This window comes from Anabas testudineus, chromosome 24, assembly GCF_900324465.2.
Source record: "Anabas testudineus chromosome 24, fAnaTes1.2, whole genome shotgun sequence".
Classification (NCBI taxonomy): Eukaryota; Metazoa; Chordata; class Actinopteri; order Anabantiformes; family Anabantidae; genus Anabas; species Anabas testudineus.
This window is the reverse complement of record NC_046632.1, coordinates 2,552,489-2,569,287: the sequence shown is the minus strand read 5'-3', so window position 1 is coordinate 2,569,287 and position 16,799 is coordinate 2,552,489. Positions and strand designations below refer to the sequence as shown.

The following is a 16,799-nucleotide window of genomic DNA, read 5'->3' as shown; positions in this document are numbered from 1 at the left end:
CTTCCATGAACATTAAAATGGTTGAATCTTTTTATGTTGAGGTGATAAGGAATGAAACTGGAAAACACAGAACTTACAATATAACTGTATATTTCAGTACATCAAGTTATGTTATACAAAGGTTTGGTGTGACAGACTGATCAGCCTCTCCAGTGTCAACAATGAGGCGGCTCAGTCTAACCAGTGGGAACAATTACTGTTACTGCGTGAAAGTCACTTTGTTGGCGACTGGAGGAGAATGTACTCTTTCTAAGGTTGCTTCCCACAAACAATAACTTACTGGTTTCTGGCCTTGCAGCACAGAACACAGCAAATCCATGACAATGCAATGAGGAAAAAAAAACATCATGTAGAGAAAAGGACTGACGTAGAGCGTTTATACAGGCTTGTAGTCCAGCTTGGACTCCAGCTTCTTCGAATCGGCCACCTTTCGCACGGCTTTCATGAAGTCTTCCTGAGTGACGTACTCACGGTCAGAGCGGATGGCGAACAAACCTACAAACAACAACAGGGTAACGTGAACACAGCTGTTCTTGAATAACGCGGAGAAAGGAAATTAAATTAATCATGCGAGTCCTACCTGCTTCTGTGCACACGTTTCTTAGATCAGCTCCATTGAAACCGTCCGACAGCTTCACAATCGCTTCAAAATCTGAGAACAACCACAGGAAATGGACATTTACAGGAGTACTGTCTGACCTTCTTACTTACAGTTACTTTTAATGTCCAAAATGTGGATGTTAAAGCTAATGGAAGGAACGTTGGTCGAGTAATTAAGAAGAAACCTTTACACTGACGCTGTGCGCCTGCTTTCAGGTTTTGAGTTTACACTTGAGGCTTTTAGCAGCACCTCAGAGGGAGCACTAACCTATTTCCCCGTGCTTAGTGATGGGACTGGAGTGGATCTTGAGGATGTCCAGACGGGCCTGTTCATTGGGTAGTTCAATGTCTGGAAAAACACACATGGACATTTTGGTTTGTGTGCTCACATGGGGCTGACAAACAGTGACAGACGATAATCAGGAACAGGTGGAGATCTTACGGATTTTACGGTCCAGCCTGCCAGGTCGCAGCAGGGCAGGGTCCAGAGTGTCGGGTCTGTTGGTGGCCATGATCATCTTGACTCTGTGCAGCGTGTCGAAGCCATCCATCTGGTTCAGCAGCTGACAGGACACGTGTGGTACATTAAAGCACTATTAATTACCAATATCTTACACAGTTCATGTACGTTATTATTGCATTATTTACATGCTAAAAAAACCTTTTCTACTAGTTGAACCAAAAAAAGAAATTGTGATAGCAGAAGTACTACTACATTCAGTGTTGAGGATTTAAGCCTGATCAGTTACCTCCATCAGAGTCCTCTGGATCTCTCTGTCAGCAGAGGTTCCCTCAGAGAAGCGACGTCCTCCTACAGGGAGCAAAGCACACAACAGAGTGAGGTTTAGGAATGATGAGGTTCTAACAAGTAATTCCTTTTTTCTCAGTGAGGAGTAAACAGTTGTTAACAGTGTTGACAGCAGCTTCAAGTTGAATAGAATAATTATAAACCCTTCATTAAAAAAAAGGAAAAAAGAAAGTCAAAAACCAAACTGTAATCTGAGTCACTCACCGATGGCATCAATCTCATCCATAAAGATAATGCACGGCTGGTGGTCCCTGGCATAGTTGAACATTTCTCTGATCAACCTGGCACTTTCACCAATGTACTTGTCCACAATGGAGCTTGACACCACCTGCAATATACACAAAGCATCAGCTGACTGACTGCACTGCAGTGTGGCAGTACAACCTGATGGTGGCAGTGTCACTCACCTTAAGGAAGTTACAGTCCAGCTGACTGGCTACTGCTCTAGCAAGAAGAGTCTTTCCAGTGCCTGTTACAGAAGGAAATCCCCTCTTTAACATATAAACAAGTCCAAACTGATTTAAACAAATTACCTCACCTAGTTTATCTGTCACATGCTAATTACGTAAAACTCTTTCTTCCCATAATTCTGGCTCAAGCATACTGTGATAAACCTTGTGTAGTTACTCTACAAAATAAAACTTTAACAAATGAAATAACAGTCATGTTTATGTTGAAATATGTTTACTTAGTCAAACAAATTAGATGACGGTGTGTAACATGGGCTTATACTACTAACCTGGAGGACCATAGAGCAGGCAGCCTTTGGGGGGGATGATCCCAACTCTCTGGAAGAGCTCAGGGTTGGTAAGAGGAAGCTCAATCACCTGCCACAGAATAATAGCAGTACGGTTTTGGACTGAAATAATTAATTTTGACAATAATCTAAAGCTTAATCCCTAAAATCAAACTCAAATCATACAAATGTTATCTTATAAAACACATACTGCCCATCATACCAAAGCATGCATCAGAAATTCAGTAGAATTCAAACAAGAACAAACAAATCTCTGTACGATTTAACAGCTGATTGTCGTACCTCTCTCAGCTCACGGATCTGTTCAGACAAGCCTCCAATCTCAGAGTAGGAGACACTGCCAGGGTCCTCATGGGACATGTTGTATACCAGAGGGTCTACTTCTCTGGGCAGGTACCTTTGTGAGAATAAGAAGCACATTCTGAGTGCACACCCATCACCAGCTGTGTGTATGAAACTATTATGTACCATCACTGTGGCACATTATTTAAAACTCACAGTTCAGGACATACTGTATTTATTTGATCCCCATTTATTCTATTACTTTCTAATTGATAATGGATGTTTTTGATGCAGTCCTATAAACAATATTCTGGAGCTAATTCATAATCTGTCCTTTCTAATTAATTTCTCCTGAATTTGTAGCGAGAGGCTGACTGAGCCTACCTCATTATAGTGAGTGTAGTCATATCCAAAGCTACTCTGGTGCCTGGCTTCAGCTGGGACTTGTCCAACTGCAATGAAAAATATTGTGGCATTGTGAAATATTTTTAAAAAAGAATTTGCGTTAGTATCAGAAGGCTTAGACAAGCTTTAGAAGATAACAAGAAGTTTTATACAGTGGCAAGAAAAGGTATGTGAACCTTTTGGAATTTCATGGTTTTCCGTATTAATATGTCATAAAATGTGATCTGATCTTCATCTAAGTTAAGAGTATTAACAAATATAATGTTCCTTTTATATTTTTATTAAGAACAACTATAAAAACCTCATAGTGCTAGTTCACGGTTCACGAAAAGGTTTGTGAGCCGTTGGAATTAATAACTGGTTGGTCTGAAGCTATTATGTTGTGGCCTTGCTCCGCTGTTTTGGGTCATTATCCTGTAGCATCAGTCAGCTTCTTCAGAGTTTCAACTGAAGTACAGACTTTCTCAAATTATTATGAAGAATTGTTGATACACTTAGGAATTCATCTTCTCCCCAATCACTGCAAGTTGGCCAGGTCCGTATGCAGTAAAGCAGGCCCAAACCATGATGATTCCTCCACCAAACTTTACAATCAGGATTTTTTCATGATGAAATGCAGTGACCTTTTATGCCAGATGTGGTGCTGTGTGTTCTTTCCTAATAGTTCAATCTAAGTTTCATCAGTCCAATAACACTGTGGAGTGTCAACATGCTCTTTCACAAACTTCAGGCGTTCAGCAATTTACTTTTGAATAAGCAGCAGTTCCCTTCATGTCCTGCTATAGACACCATGCTTGTTCAAGGTTTTACCTACTTTAGACTCATGAACACAGATGTTAGCCAGTTCCAATGATGCCTTCAAATCTTTCGCTGTCTCTCTGCGTTGTTTCTTTACCTCACTGATGAGCGTTTGTTGTGCTCATGGGGTTATTTTGACTGGCCGCCCACTTCTTTGTAGAGTAGCCACAGTCCAAAAGTGTCTTCATTTGTAGATTTTTTTGACAACTGTAGACTGGTCAATTTCTAAAGTCTTTGACATCACTTTGTAACCCTTGCCAGGTTTATGTAAATCAACAACTCTTGATCGTAGATTCTCTGAAATCTTCTTTTGGCGAGGCATGGCTCACATTAAGCGTATTCTTCTTGTGGGGAGCAAACTCAAAAAGGTAAAGTGTTTTTTGTCAGTCAAAGTAGCTCAAGTCTACACCCTTAAAATAATTTTCTTCCTAGTATGTGAATGCATTGACTCCAAGTAGCTTTTTTAAGGTCATTATTCAAAGGGTTCACATACTTAAATGAAGATCAGATCACATTTTATGGCAAATTAATACAGAAAAGCATTAAATTCCAAAAGGTTTACATACTTTTTCTTGCCATTGAATATGAGTTTCTGTTCAATACCCACCTGCCTGCGGCATCCAACCACATATCTGGGCCCATTGGTCGCCTTGACAATGACTGAAATTAAATCAAGCAAAAAATGTTAAATAGAATAAATGAAAAGAAATTAATCATCTTAGCATAACATGTTCACAGTTACTGGTGGCTCAGATGACTGAATCATCTCCTAGTTATGTTGCTATTTCTGCCACCCATCCTGCCTGGTTCTGCTGGAGGTTTCTTTCTCAAAAGGAAGTTTTTCCTCTTCACTGTCGCCTAGTGCTGCTCAAGTGGGGTCACTGGGTTTTCTATATAATTCTGTATAGTTATATTTTGTAAGGTCTAAACCTTACACTGTATCCTTTAGATGAGTTCTATTGTGATTTAGTGCTATACTAATAAAATTTAATTGAATTCAAAATGTCTAAGCAAAACATAGTGTAACATATGTCACGGTCACATCTGCCAAGTTACAGAAGGCAGCAGAGCAGAGATCAAAAAGTGGCAGATAGAGTGACTGTGAATATGTCACTCTTGATTATGAGATTTGTCACTGTTGGTTTTGGTATGTGGCTGCTGTTTTACTGGCTTATGGTACCTGCAAACACTATGTCTCTCATGTTCATCAACACATACAGATCATACTAACAAACTTCTTCCACTTATGTAACAAACACTGTCAACCAGTTTGCAGTTTGTACAAACTCAGTGGTGGAGTTCCATATTGGACTTAGTGTTATATGTCAATTCAGCCTACTTCAATCCTCTACCAGCAGGTACTTTATATATATAGTTAATGCTATAATAGATATGTAACCAGCATCAGCATTTACAACCTAGAACAGCAGCTTATGCAGTAACACATCAACACAAGCCAGTGAACCAGACTGTTTTTTCTTTACCCATAAGTAAAACAGCACCAACAAACCAAAATTGTATACCACTAATAATTGATTTACAAAAAATAATGGGTAGCACACAATTGACATGTTGGAAAGGAGAAAGAAAGGAAAAAAAAGAAAAGGACAGGAATTAAAATGTTTACATTTGAGAGACACATGAAAAATGTGACTTACATTTCTCCTCAGTGAGTTGTTTTAATACTTCTCCAACAATCTGCAGAGAGCACAGAACATGTGTGTTTAGAACAGTCAGAAAAAAAGTCTGATTTTCCTCTTGTTTGTGCAGATAATTTCCAGTTTCCACACTTCTCACATACAGTACGGTACACTACCCTATCGGTACACCATGTATGATAAACATGTTATCAAACATAGTATTAATAATGGCTACAACTACCATGTGTGCTGTTTAAGCATGTAGAAAGAACAGATTCTGATCATGCAGACTGGATTGTATTGATAAGTTATAAAATCTAACCTTTTTTTCCAAAGCATTTTTAAATTTTGGAACATACTTATATATTTGATCACCACCTGTTATAAATATGTTTTTTCTGCTGCTCGTGTTTGGCATTGTTTATTTATTTATTTTACTTTTTACTTCAGTGACTTACAAATGTCCAGTTTAAAAGATGTCTTTTCTAGGAGAGGGCCAATTTAGGTTCCCTTCTATGTGAACCATGCAGGTAGATTCTGGTCTTAACTTTCTTTAACATTCTCATGCTATGTATTTATTGGGTATTGTGGCAGTGAAAACAGAAAATGTAACACATCAAAAGTCATTAACACTGCAGTGTGCATGTGGTTTTGTGTGTTTTGCTCTGTGAGTACTGTTATCATTACCTGACCAACACTTTGCAGAGCCTTCAGGTCATTCTCTGATTTTTCGTACTGTTTAGTTTGTTCTCTCAGCTGTTCCCTCACTGAAAAACAAACATAATGAGTTTCCACAGTTTCTTATTCAAACACACTCTTAGCCAACAACATATCTCCTGGTAAAGTTAGCGTACACTGTCAAATACTGCTAGGTCAGGTTAACGTTAGCATTCGCAAGTTAGCTAGCTTGACGTAAAGTTCTTAAACCCTTAACAAATAGCAACGACACAAATACAATATGTGTACATCGATATTGTAACGTAATGTCTACACAGACTAACGTTAAGTGAAACGTCTAAACTTTTGTTAGGCAGTAAGTTGTCTACTCTTCGTATGCTAACAGTGCTAGCTTTCAGCTGTTTACTTCCATTCATTTCTACGACGCCGCTACCTGCATGACAAAGCACTACCTAGCCGGCCAGCTAGCTGATGCTGGCTATATAATAATAGCTATCTTAAACCAAACGAACAACATATGCTTCTGCCACCCCACAAACGCCGAGATGAAATATCCCCTTACATTCTTTTAATCGCCCGTCCACTTCTTTGTGCTCGAGTAATTTTTTCCTGTAGTCTTGAAGCGCTTTCTCCCTGGTGTCCGCCATGATAACTTGCCCCACTGAATTCTGGGGAGCTGCGGCGTCACGACGCTGTTTGCTGTCAGCGGCCGCGCGCCCTGCGCGCCCCCGGCCCCGGCGCTGTACTCTGCGCGTGCACGTGTGCAGCCTGAACTAGACATCTTTAATCAGAAATAGATCTTATTGACAGGCTACACGCACAAAGGCAGCTGACTACTTAGTTTAGTCCGTTTTCTCTGGTGGTTATTGTTTTAAAAAACGTGAACAATCCAGTCATTGTTTAGTAGATGATGAAGAACAGCAGTGGTGGTTTGCATATCTCTTTTCACGTGGGGGCAGCATTAGAAATTGAGTTTCTTGGGCTTTACATTTTCCTTACATGGCTGTCATCAGTAGACCTTTAAACAATCATGCAACAGCCTCACAGTACTTGCCCAGAAAAAACACTACTAGAAGTAGATGTCCCCTTTAATTTTTCTACTCAAGCAATAGTACTACAGGTCATGCTTTAAATGTTACTTTAAGTTCAAAAGTAAAAGTACTCCACAAAGAAAATAGTGTGTTTTAAACAATGTCAAATTTGATGCTGTTTGTAGCAGCCCTTGGCATCAATAATCCCAGTGGAGGGTGAATTTATTTAGGTGGCGTGATCAACAGAAGAATTACCAACAACTCTTAAGCATCCTTCAAGTACCGTGAAAACAAAGTAAAACAAACAAAGCCGCTTCCTAATCGTCTCTCACTTGACAAAGTTATACACAAGCTCTGTTACTTTAACAGTGTAACATCCGTCCATATTTACACAATAAATGAAATCAGGTGTAAAGATGACAATTACATAGATGACAATTAATAAATTATAGAACGCTGCAACAACAATAAATGTAAATATATTAAGGTCTTCACATTTTCCTTCAGTGTACGCAAGGAACCAAATATGACACACCTCGCTCTGCTTACCAAGGGTGCAATAGTTTCTGTGGCGAGTGAACGTGTAGCAAACTTAATGAAAACTTAATTTTGTTGCTCAGTTACAAAGGTTGAAATAATAACTCCTATATTGAGTGATGAACTGTGGATATCAGGTGAACCTAGCAGCCATTTACACTGTTGATAACACAAATGGGTATAATAAAATGTGTTGTTACTATGTTTTGTTGATAAAAACAGCAGTCAGTAAAGGTAGAGCTGATTTCAACCACCATATACAGTGACAGGAGTTTATCCATAATTCGAATTTTAAAAATATATAATAATTTTTAAGGAGAATCCAGTCTTGCAAAAGGTTAATAGTAACTAATGATAATTAATATAGTGGAGTAAAAGAAAATGTAATAGAAAATGAAAATACTAGAAAAATACAAGCACCTTAAAACTGAACTTAAGTAAATGTTACCACCTCTGCTCAGAAGACGTTAAATCACTAAAAACTGTGACAAAGCAACTAAAAAGAGATGCAAACTAAAAAAGGGACAAAGTACATGAGAAGAGATGTAATGCTGCCATCGTGGCACCAAACAACTAAACGCGAATAAATAAAAATACAGAAAAGAGATACAACATGACTAAAAATAGACACAAACAACACAAAAAACACATTAAATCATACAACATGAGCAATGAAACAAATGAAAAAAGACTCAAAGTAAACCACAGAGATACAAAATAGCTAGGAACTCATGCAAAACAATCACAGGGTGTGTTCAGGGTCTTATTACGTTATATAATAATCTGTAAATTACAAAAGTACCAGCTTACAGCATTAAAATACTTCTCTTTCTTCTACAGCAGGTACCACAGGTGTAATGTTCATGTCGATGAGTGTTAATAATTATATGTTACATTTTTCTACAAGTAGGCCTGAACCGGTCCTCAGACAAACTGACATCTGTCTTAATACAGTAGGTACATTAGAATTCAACAACATACAAACTGGCACTTTCAGTCTTTCCAAAACATTTGGTTCCTGTGAATTTGAACCAAAATTAAAAGCAAACAATTCTCTCTAAACAACTGAGCCGGGATATAACAAAGCAAGTTTCCATTTTAGCTGAGTGCATCACTTATCTAAATGGTGTTATTAGGGACTGGGGTAGGATTGGTCTGTGTCCAGCCGACTATGGTGGGCCTGTCAGGACAAAAGTCCTGGAACAATTTTTAATCCCAGTCCAGCTCTGTTCTTATGTACACATGGGAGGTCAGTAAATGCTTTCCCATCTTGTTCCTCAGCAGACCGCTCAGATCATAAAATAAACTGTCAAATAGTAGCTGCAGCAGTTTATATTTCCACCCATGACACCTCCACTCAGTGTGCATGATAATGGCCTGACTGTACAACTGCAGCTTGGATGGACGTCTCTGCTCTTCTCCTTTCAAGTAGAACATAAACTGAAGCCAGCCAGCGGCACTGAGTCAAAGCGGCATGTAAACACTGGTCTGAGATCTGGGATCAAATGTGGTCATCTCATCCTTGTTCTCATCACATCCTGTTACTGACCCTGGGAAAAGACCATGCTGTCGTCACAATCAGTAATCAGCTTGTTTCTATGCTGATGAATCCTCTTTATTTTCTTTTGTCCAGATCATGGTAATCACAAAGATGCTGGTCAGTTGCCACTGGATTTAAGGTTCTTGAACATGTTTCATTTTTGAGCTGATAGGCTTCATCAGTTCTGACAGACTAGCTGGAGTAGCAGGGTTATGAACTCTGTAGAGCTATTAAGTTGTTATCATCATACTTTTGTCAAGTTGCTCTTGAATATTAATAATATTCATCCATCTATCTGCAATTTAATGTCCGGGTGTCACTACTCTAAATATACAGTTCATGGAGAAAGTCCACACAGACACAGGAAGAAACCTTAAAGTTAAATACTAAATACAGTTTTTTTTTATTTATCTATGATAAACAACACGGTGGAGGTGGTGTAGTGGTTAGGATAATGGATGGAAGGTTCTGCAGGAATTTATACCCATCATGGATTGGGTGTCAGTCAGCTTTTGGAGGTGACCAGCCCCCTGTAAATGGATGCAAACAGTAAATGAACCAGAACAAAAGAATGTGAAAAGGTGGTTAAGAGTGCAGACATGAGATTTTTTAACCTTTCATAGAGGGCTGGTGGTAACTACGGTCAAATAGCCCCTTTCATCCAGGAAATGGGCCGTCAGACAAGTGATCGTGTATTCATTCATAGCTCTGACCTTTCCTGAGATAATTACAATTACCGTCTTTATCGTTAGCATCTGAAATTCATCTTCATGTTCATCTTCAGTTATTTAACAAGAAAGCACTTAAATTAGGTCTGATAACATTCCCACAACAGGGAATATGGCTGTAACCATGACAACAAACTTCCTGTAAAAGCGTGATTTTTTTACTACTGGATCTAACAAAGTCGTTTTGGTTTACTGTAGTCCATGTATTTCAAGAATTGATCATCAGTTCAGAGCCATAGATGAATTACGGCACAATAGATGGTTAAAAGGCGCCTGCACCTGTTGTACAGTGCATTCAGAAAATATAAGACTGAAGATTGAAAAGACTGAAAGAGACACAGAATAAGTAGAAACAACTTGAATACTTTTCAACATTACTATTTTCATCCCTGTCTGTCTGGTTATATTTGTGCTGTTGTTTTCTTGTGTTCCTTTTTTGCTCGTCTAGTGACAATGGTGGCTTCGTTTTGGATATCTACAGCACTATACAGTGCTCAGATCAGTCACACCAAACCTGGAAATAAAAAGTGAAACTGAGAAATCTGAATTTAAACAAAGCCCTTGACTACTGGCTGATAGAAAATTCAACTAAAGGAAAATAAGAAAGACAGGAAAGCAGCTGCGGACAGGCCTTGTGGTTTGTTTTCTCTCTGTTCGCCAGGGACATTTTTAGTTATTGGCGAGCTAGACAGTCCTTTTACAACCTACTGTTTAGTCTTGAAACAACAGCTGTCAAAAACACCTCGCTGTAAACGCTGGAGGAACAGCAGCATGAAGGATGCTGTCACTTTAGCAGGTCGTAGCAACAAAGCTGGGGACTAAAATACCAGGACTGCTAGACTTGATGATTGACGCTATGAGATCTCTACGACTTATTCATTTATTTAGTGGTTATGAAGGAGTTGACCACACTTTAGCACCCCTGGAGTCTAGGGGCTCACTGCCTTGGTGAAAACCCCTAACACAACCTGCAATAAATAGACAGGAAGTTTCCCACTGTATCACTTCTGACTGTTATTATTACCGGTTATTGTCGACATACTGGAGAGGAGAGAACGTCCCCATCAACTACTCTTAAACGGGATGCAGAGAGAGCCGTTGACATGTTGCAGCTGTCTGTATCCCAGAGCTACTTGCTAACAACAGGATGTGAACTTTCAATGTTTAAGTGCTGTATCATTTAGGCATTTGGCAAAGAATTCAATGTGCAGTCAAATAGTTCAAACATGAAAGTTACAGTATATTAACAGGGTGATATTTTGCATTTCGTGGTTTGAAGTTACATATGTGCTTTTGTCAAGTTAGGTGTCCACATTTCATATAGTCAGCGGCCCAAATCTTGAGTTGATCTGTATTCGCGTGCTGGCTGATAGTGAAACTCCCAGGCTTCAGTCTGACATATCGACCACCGCCTAAAAACACATAAACTGGCAGCATTGCGGTAGCACTAGCACCAGCTGCTCATAAATAAAATACAAACTATAAAGAAAGCACAATATGTCCTCTTTCAGCTCACTGGCTCATACTTTGCAGTCATTCTAAATTTGATTCTATATAATGTCACCACAAAAACAAAAAAAGACATCAGTCAGTGGCCGTGACAAAGCTGTTTTTGGTTCATTACAGTGTTTAGAAGGAGTGCGAACACACTCACACGTCTACACAAACCCCAGATCAGTTTTATTGCATAAAAACACTTTGTTCTTATTTACTGTAATTACATATTCCTATAATCGTCTACTGTAACTTGAACTGTCCTTAGCTCAAGGTCTTAGACAAACCTTTTGTACAGCTTTCAACCACATTTAATGCGCTTCATCATCATGTTGGACTTCCTCATAGGTCACGCATGGTTAAGTTCTCAACGTGTAACCTATGTTAAAATGCTCCACGAATATTCTACAAAAGATTTCAACAGAAAATAGAGAAGTAGAGTGTGTGAACCTTATATGTGTGAACCTTTTGGAATTTCATGCTTTTCTGCATTGATTTGTCATCAAATTCTTTTGGGGGGGGGGGGATTCCCAAGTGTTTTCAGCATAATGTGAGAATGTCTAACTGTGTAAAAGTTGGGTGATGCAACAGCACAATGCCCCTGAACACACAACAGAATTTCAGAAAAAACTAAAGCTTTGTGGAGTGACCGAGTCAGAGTCCAGACCTCAAACCAATAGAAATGTTAGGCACACACACACGAGACGTCTAAAGAAATATGATAGAGCAGTTCTGCAGGACGAATGAAAAAAAAAAAAAAAGAAAAAAAAGAATGGGCTAAAATTCCTCCTCAACAATGTGCAGGTCTGATCCACAGCTACAGGAAGCACCTGAAGGGGTTCACACACTTTTTCCACTATCACTACGAGGTTTTTTATGGTTGTTCTCAACCAAGCAATAAAGACATAATATATTATGTAAGGCACATTACACTTGTTAATGCTCTTGACTTAGATGAAGACCAGATTCCATTTTATGACAAATCAATGCAGAAAAGCATGAAATTCCAAAAGTTTTTTTTTTTTTTAGCCACTGTATATCAAGTAAACACAGCTGACTAATTCGCCTATGCTACATTAGACTTCAGTACAGTGTCAGAAGACAGTTAAGGCCAGTCACGTACATACATTACCACTCTGATGTCAGATGATGCTACATACCAATGTTCATTCCCTGCATTTGATAAATAATAGTATTAAATATATGTAATGAAACCTGTGTTTAATCACTGCTGGTCTCACCTCCGCCTCAGTAATCAAACACTGTTGGACATCAACTGTTCACCACGTGTTCACGTTAGACATCCGTTGATTAAACTCTGCTGAGGTGGCAGCATTCGCTCTGTTTAGTCCTCTCTGTATCCACTCCCTCATACCCGTGCTTCGGGAGCTTCACAGCAAGGCGCCTCTGCCGCCTGTTTGGTCTGATTCAACGTCCTCCCCCACACGAACGTGGACCTCTGTTGTTGTTTGTGGAACTTCCTCCAGATGATTCTTAGCACTGAAGGGCGCAGGATGATAAAGACCCAGGGGTTGATGATGGAGTGGGTTGACAGTAAACGCAGCGCACCGAGGTCTTTAGAATGTCGCTCCTCATGGCTGCCAGTGAAGTTTAAGTATACTTGAAGCTGTGGAGGGTGAAGAAAACACAATACATTGTGATAAGTGAATACAGTCAGCAGAGCTGCCAAGTGTTCATAACGTTCCCCATCTAGTCTCTAATTGCTACACATGTAACGGACAATGGCTTTAAACAACTGGCTTGCAAGGAACAGGCCTACTGAAGGCGGAGTTGTTGGCAAGAAACCCCAAACGCTGAGCTGCTGTAAACTAAAGCTGCAGAGATGGATTATAGATTTATCTGTGGTCCTGATACTCTCAGTCACAATATACACAGTTATCTGATCAGCTCTTTATTGTGTATACAAATGTTGATTCCACGGCTTTATGAGTGGTTTCACTGGCTCCAAATAAGTAATACTGATGTTTGAATTAGTGTGGCTGCACTGTACTATATTATATATATACTGTTAAGTAGTTTGGGTAGTTTCATCTTTACCAGTGTCCACATACGTATTTGTTGAGCACATATTTTGAATTGAAAATCATAATCCACAAAGTTGCCACTATGTTTAATAAAAAAACTGTTTCCTAGTAAGAAGTGCAATATTTCCTTGTGAAATGTGGTGAAGTGTCAGTGGCACAAAAGTCCTCAGACTCTGTGTCTATTCATAAGGTCTGTTGTGTTTTCAGCAGGGCAGAGATGGTGACTACATCACCTAGAAACACCAGCAAGACTAATGGCTGTTAATAAGTGACAGTAAGTATTTAAATGTACCAGTCCAACAAAACATAACTGCACTGTAAATCAGTGACTGGGTTATAATGCGTTATTTTGGAGGCAGAGCTCTTACCGCTAAGGGACAAGTGCAGACAATGAAGACCACCGTGATGATGGCCAGCGGCAGGAGATGATCCATTTCCTCCGTCAGAGACCTGGGGTGCATGGAGTGCACAGACACCCTGCTCCGGCGGAGCTTTCCCCTCCTGTACATCTTCACCAGGAGGTGTATGACGGATATGTTGCACACCACCGTGGTCAAGATCATGACGAGGATCAAAGACGCGTAAAACCCGATGTAAACTTTATCCTTTCCATCCGTGTGGCTCATTTGCAGGAAGCACCACGTCCCCGGGCAGTACTGCACGTAATCACCGAACCCTAGAAACGGACCGACGCAGAACAGCGTGCTGCCAAGGTAGATGAGCCCGAGGGTGACGTAACCGAAGCGTTTGCTCAGGTGCCTCTCGTAAAGGTAAGGGTGACCTATGGAGAGGTAGCGCTCCAGAGCCATTACGCACAGGATGGCCAGCGTGCAGAGCGTCAGGAAGGTCATACTGAAGCCGAAGTATAAGCACACCTCCTTGCCTGAACTCATGGCCACCAGAGTCCTCCTCTGAGCATAAGATATCAACACAACGGGGCTGACCGAGATGGAGCCAAGCAGGTCCGTCACGAGGAGCGCGATGACGAGGACTTGATACAGGGTCGAGCTGGTCCTCCTGCGACGAGCTTCCAGCAGGACCAGAGCCACGATGTTACCCAGCACACCGGTGGAGAACATCACCGCCGACGAGATGGGCTGCCCGGACTCCACTTTGACAATGTCATGGCATCTGGAGTGATCTGACGTGTTGGTCTCCATGGACGTTAAAAGCAGACGAGCTGTCAACGAACCTCTGTGGTGGAGAGCTGAACATCAGCAGTCAGGAAGTGAAAACAACACAACAGCAGCCCTGCGGTTTGAGCCTCTCCTCTCGTTTGATCGGTTCGGCTTCTGGGGAAACACATCATGATACACACTGTCGGTAAATTGGCGACATGTTGAGCTATCCAATCAGAAAGCGCGTAGAAGTGCGCACAATAAACTATGCGCGTGTGTGCGTGTGCGTCATTTTACATATACAGTGCTGTGATTATGATTCATCACGGTGTGGGGGTGTGGGGGACTCTGAAAGAACTGAACACAACCGTGACACAGTGCAGTGGAGCTGGCCTCAACAGTCAAGCAAAGCGTTTTTTCTAAACTGACATGTCCAGTCAGATAACTGGTCCCAGCAGCTTTTCTCAACGCTTCTCTCCTGGTCCACACCTCAACCACCAGGCATACACCTGTCTATATAAAGTCCCAGCGTTAACAGTGCATGTCAGAGCACAAACCAACACATGAAGTCCAACGACTTGTCTGTAGACCTTTAAGACAGGATTGTATTAAGGCACAGATGTGGGGAAGGGTCAGAAAAAGTTCCCAAACAGAACAGTGGCCTCCATCATCTGTGAATGGAAGTTTGGAACCACCAGGACTCTTCCTAGAACGGGCGCCGGCCAAACCGAGTAATCGAGAGAGAAGAGCCCTAGAGAGGTGGCAAAGAACCTGATGGCACTGCTCAGCACCTGGCCAATACCATTCATACAGTTAACCATGGTGGTGGCAGCATATGACAGTTTGGACTTTTCTTATGTGAAACCTGGTGACAGGTTTCTATTAAACTGGGACATCATTTGAAGAAGTTGGCAAAATAGTTTCTCTTTTCCTTGCAGATCATCCAAAACCCAAACCTGTCTCTGGATCTGAAACAGCCAGTACAACTCCTTCCTCTTCTGGAAGCAGACGATCCTGACCCTCGACCCGTCCAAACCTAGGTTTAATTGACAGTCTTCAGTTGGGAAAAGACAGGACATCCAAACTGGGGAGTGAGGAGGAGGAGGCCAGAGGACAGCTGACAGATCCAGTCTGTAACTGTTGATCTAAATCTTTGGTCTGATCGGTTTGACGCCATCTGCTGACAGATGATGAACCATCAAAGCTGAAACATGAGATGAACTCATGTCCAGCTAATATTAGGGGAAAGCTCTCACACACTGTTGGCTATTTAGACTCAGTCCTGCTGCTGGAAAGGGGAGGTTCATCAGTATTATTATTATTATCATTATCATTATTCCTGTGGATTCAGATTGACTTAATGAGTTGTTTATATCACATCATGTTTAATCAACTGGTTTAGGAAACTGATGACAACTGGCACATTCATTTTCGCCATGTGAGTACGAGGTAAGAAGCACTTGACCATTTTAGACAGGAGTACAGGGAGATGCAGCGTAAGGTGGACAGAAGGAGGGAGAAGTGGATTTATACAGGTTGGTGAGGCAAAGGGATAGAGATGGGAAGGATGTGCAGCAGGTTAGGGTGATTAAAGATAGGGATGGACAGGAGTACTTTGAAGAGTTGATGAATGAGGAAAATAAAAGAGGATGAATAGAAGAGGTGGCTGTTGTGGAGCAGGAAGTAGCAAAGTTTAATAAGAGTAAAGTGAGGAGGATATTAAGGAGGATGAAGAGTGGAAAGGCAGCTGGTCCTGATGACATACCTGTGCAGGTATGGGAGTGTTTAGGAGAGGTGCCAGTAGAGTTTCTGACTAGGTTGTTTAACAAGATCTTGGAGAGTGAGAGGATGCCAGAGGAATGTAGGGGAAGTGAACGCAGGATGGAACAGGGGGAGAAAAGTGTCAGACACGTTGTGTGATAAAAGAGTATCGGCAAGAATGAAAGGAAAGGTGTTCAAGACGGTGGTGAGACCAGCGATGCTTTACAGCTTAGAGACAGTGGCACTGAACAAAAGACAGGAGCAGAGCTGGAGGTAGCAGAGCTGAAGATGTTGAGACAAAGGACAGGAGCAGAGCTGGAGGTAGCAGAGCTGAAGATGTTGAGACAAAGGACAGGAGCAGAGCTGGAGGTAGCAGAGCTGAAGATGTTGAGACAAAGGACAGGAGCAGAGCTGGAGATATTGAGACAAAAGACAGGAGCAGAGCTGAAGATGTTGAGACAAAAGACAGGAGCAGAGCTGGAGATGTTGAGACAAAAGACAGGAGCAGAGCTGGAGGTAGCAGAGCTGAAGATGTTGAGACAAAAGACAGGAGCAGAGCTGGAGATGTTGAGACAAA

At 41.0% G+C, this 16,799-nt stretch overlaps 2 protein-coding genes across 2 annotated transcripts; both read right to left on the bottom strand.

Moving 5' to 3' along the window:
- Window positions 1–69: 69 nt before the first annotated feature.
- Window positions 70–6,651, bottom strand: psmc6 (proteasome 26S subunit, ATPase 6). The gene is made up of 14 exons (XM_026340894.1): window positions 6,531–6,651; window positions 5,978–6,057; window positions 5,309–5,348; window positions 4,258–4,310; window positions 2,832–2,899; window positions 2,448–2,562; window positions 2,148–2,235; window positions 1,816–1,877; window positions 1,613–1,736; window positions 1,350–1,411; window positions 1,043–1,163; window positions 869–949; window positions 581–652; window positions 70–495 (listed from the first exon to the last, which is right to left on the bottom strand). The coding sequence occupies exons 1-14, from the start codon at window positions 6,613–6,615 to the stop codon at window positions 377–379; spliced, it is 1,170 nt and encodes a 389-aa protein (XP_026196679.1). The 5' UTR covers window positions 6,616–6,651; the 3' UTR covers window positions 70–376.
- Window positions 6,652–12,080: 5,429 nt separating this feature from the next.
- On the bottom strand, window positions 12,081–16,559 carry ptger2b (prostaglandin E receptor 2b (subtype EP2)). The gene is made up of 2 exons (XM_026340895.1): window positions 13,712–16,559; window positions 12,081–12,925 (listed from the first exon to the last, which is right to left on the bottom strand). Exons 1-2 carry the CDS (start codon window positions 14,501–14,503, stop codon window positions 12,668–12,670), a joined length of 1,050 nt encoding a protein of 349 aa, XP_026196680.1. The 5' UTR covers window positions 14,504–16,559; the 3' UTR covers window positions 12,081–12,667.
- Between the last annotated feature and the right edge of the window lie 240 nt (window positions 16,560–16,799).

Coding starts and splice junctions, on each gene's coding strand:
- psmc6 (XM_026340894.1), bottom strand. CDS start 6,615: ATGGCGGACACCAGGGAGAAAGCGCTTCAAGACTACAGGAAAAAATTA. Junction 6,058..6,530: donor GGACGGGCGATTAAAAGAAT/GTAAGGGGATAT, acceptor TTTGTTTTTCAG/TGAGGGAACAGCTGAGAGAA. Junction 496..580: donor AAACGTGTGCACAGAAGCAG/GTAGGACTCGCA, acceptor TGTTGTTTGTAG/GTTTGTTCGCCATCCGCTCT.
- ptger2b (XM_026340895.1), bottom strand. CDS start 14,503: ATGGAGACCAACACGTCAGATCACTCCAGATGCCATGACATTGTCAAA. Junction 12,926..13,711: donor TCTGCACTTGTCCCTTAGCG/GTAAGAGCTCTG, acceptor CACCCTCCACAG/CTTCAAGTATACTTAAACTT.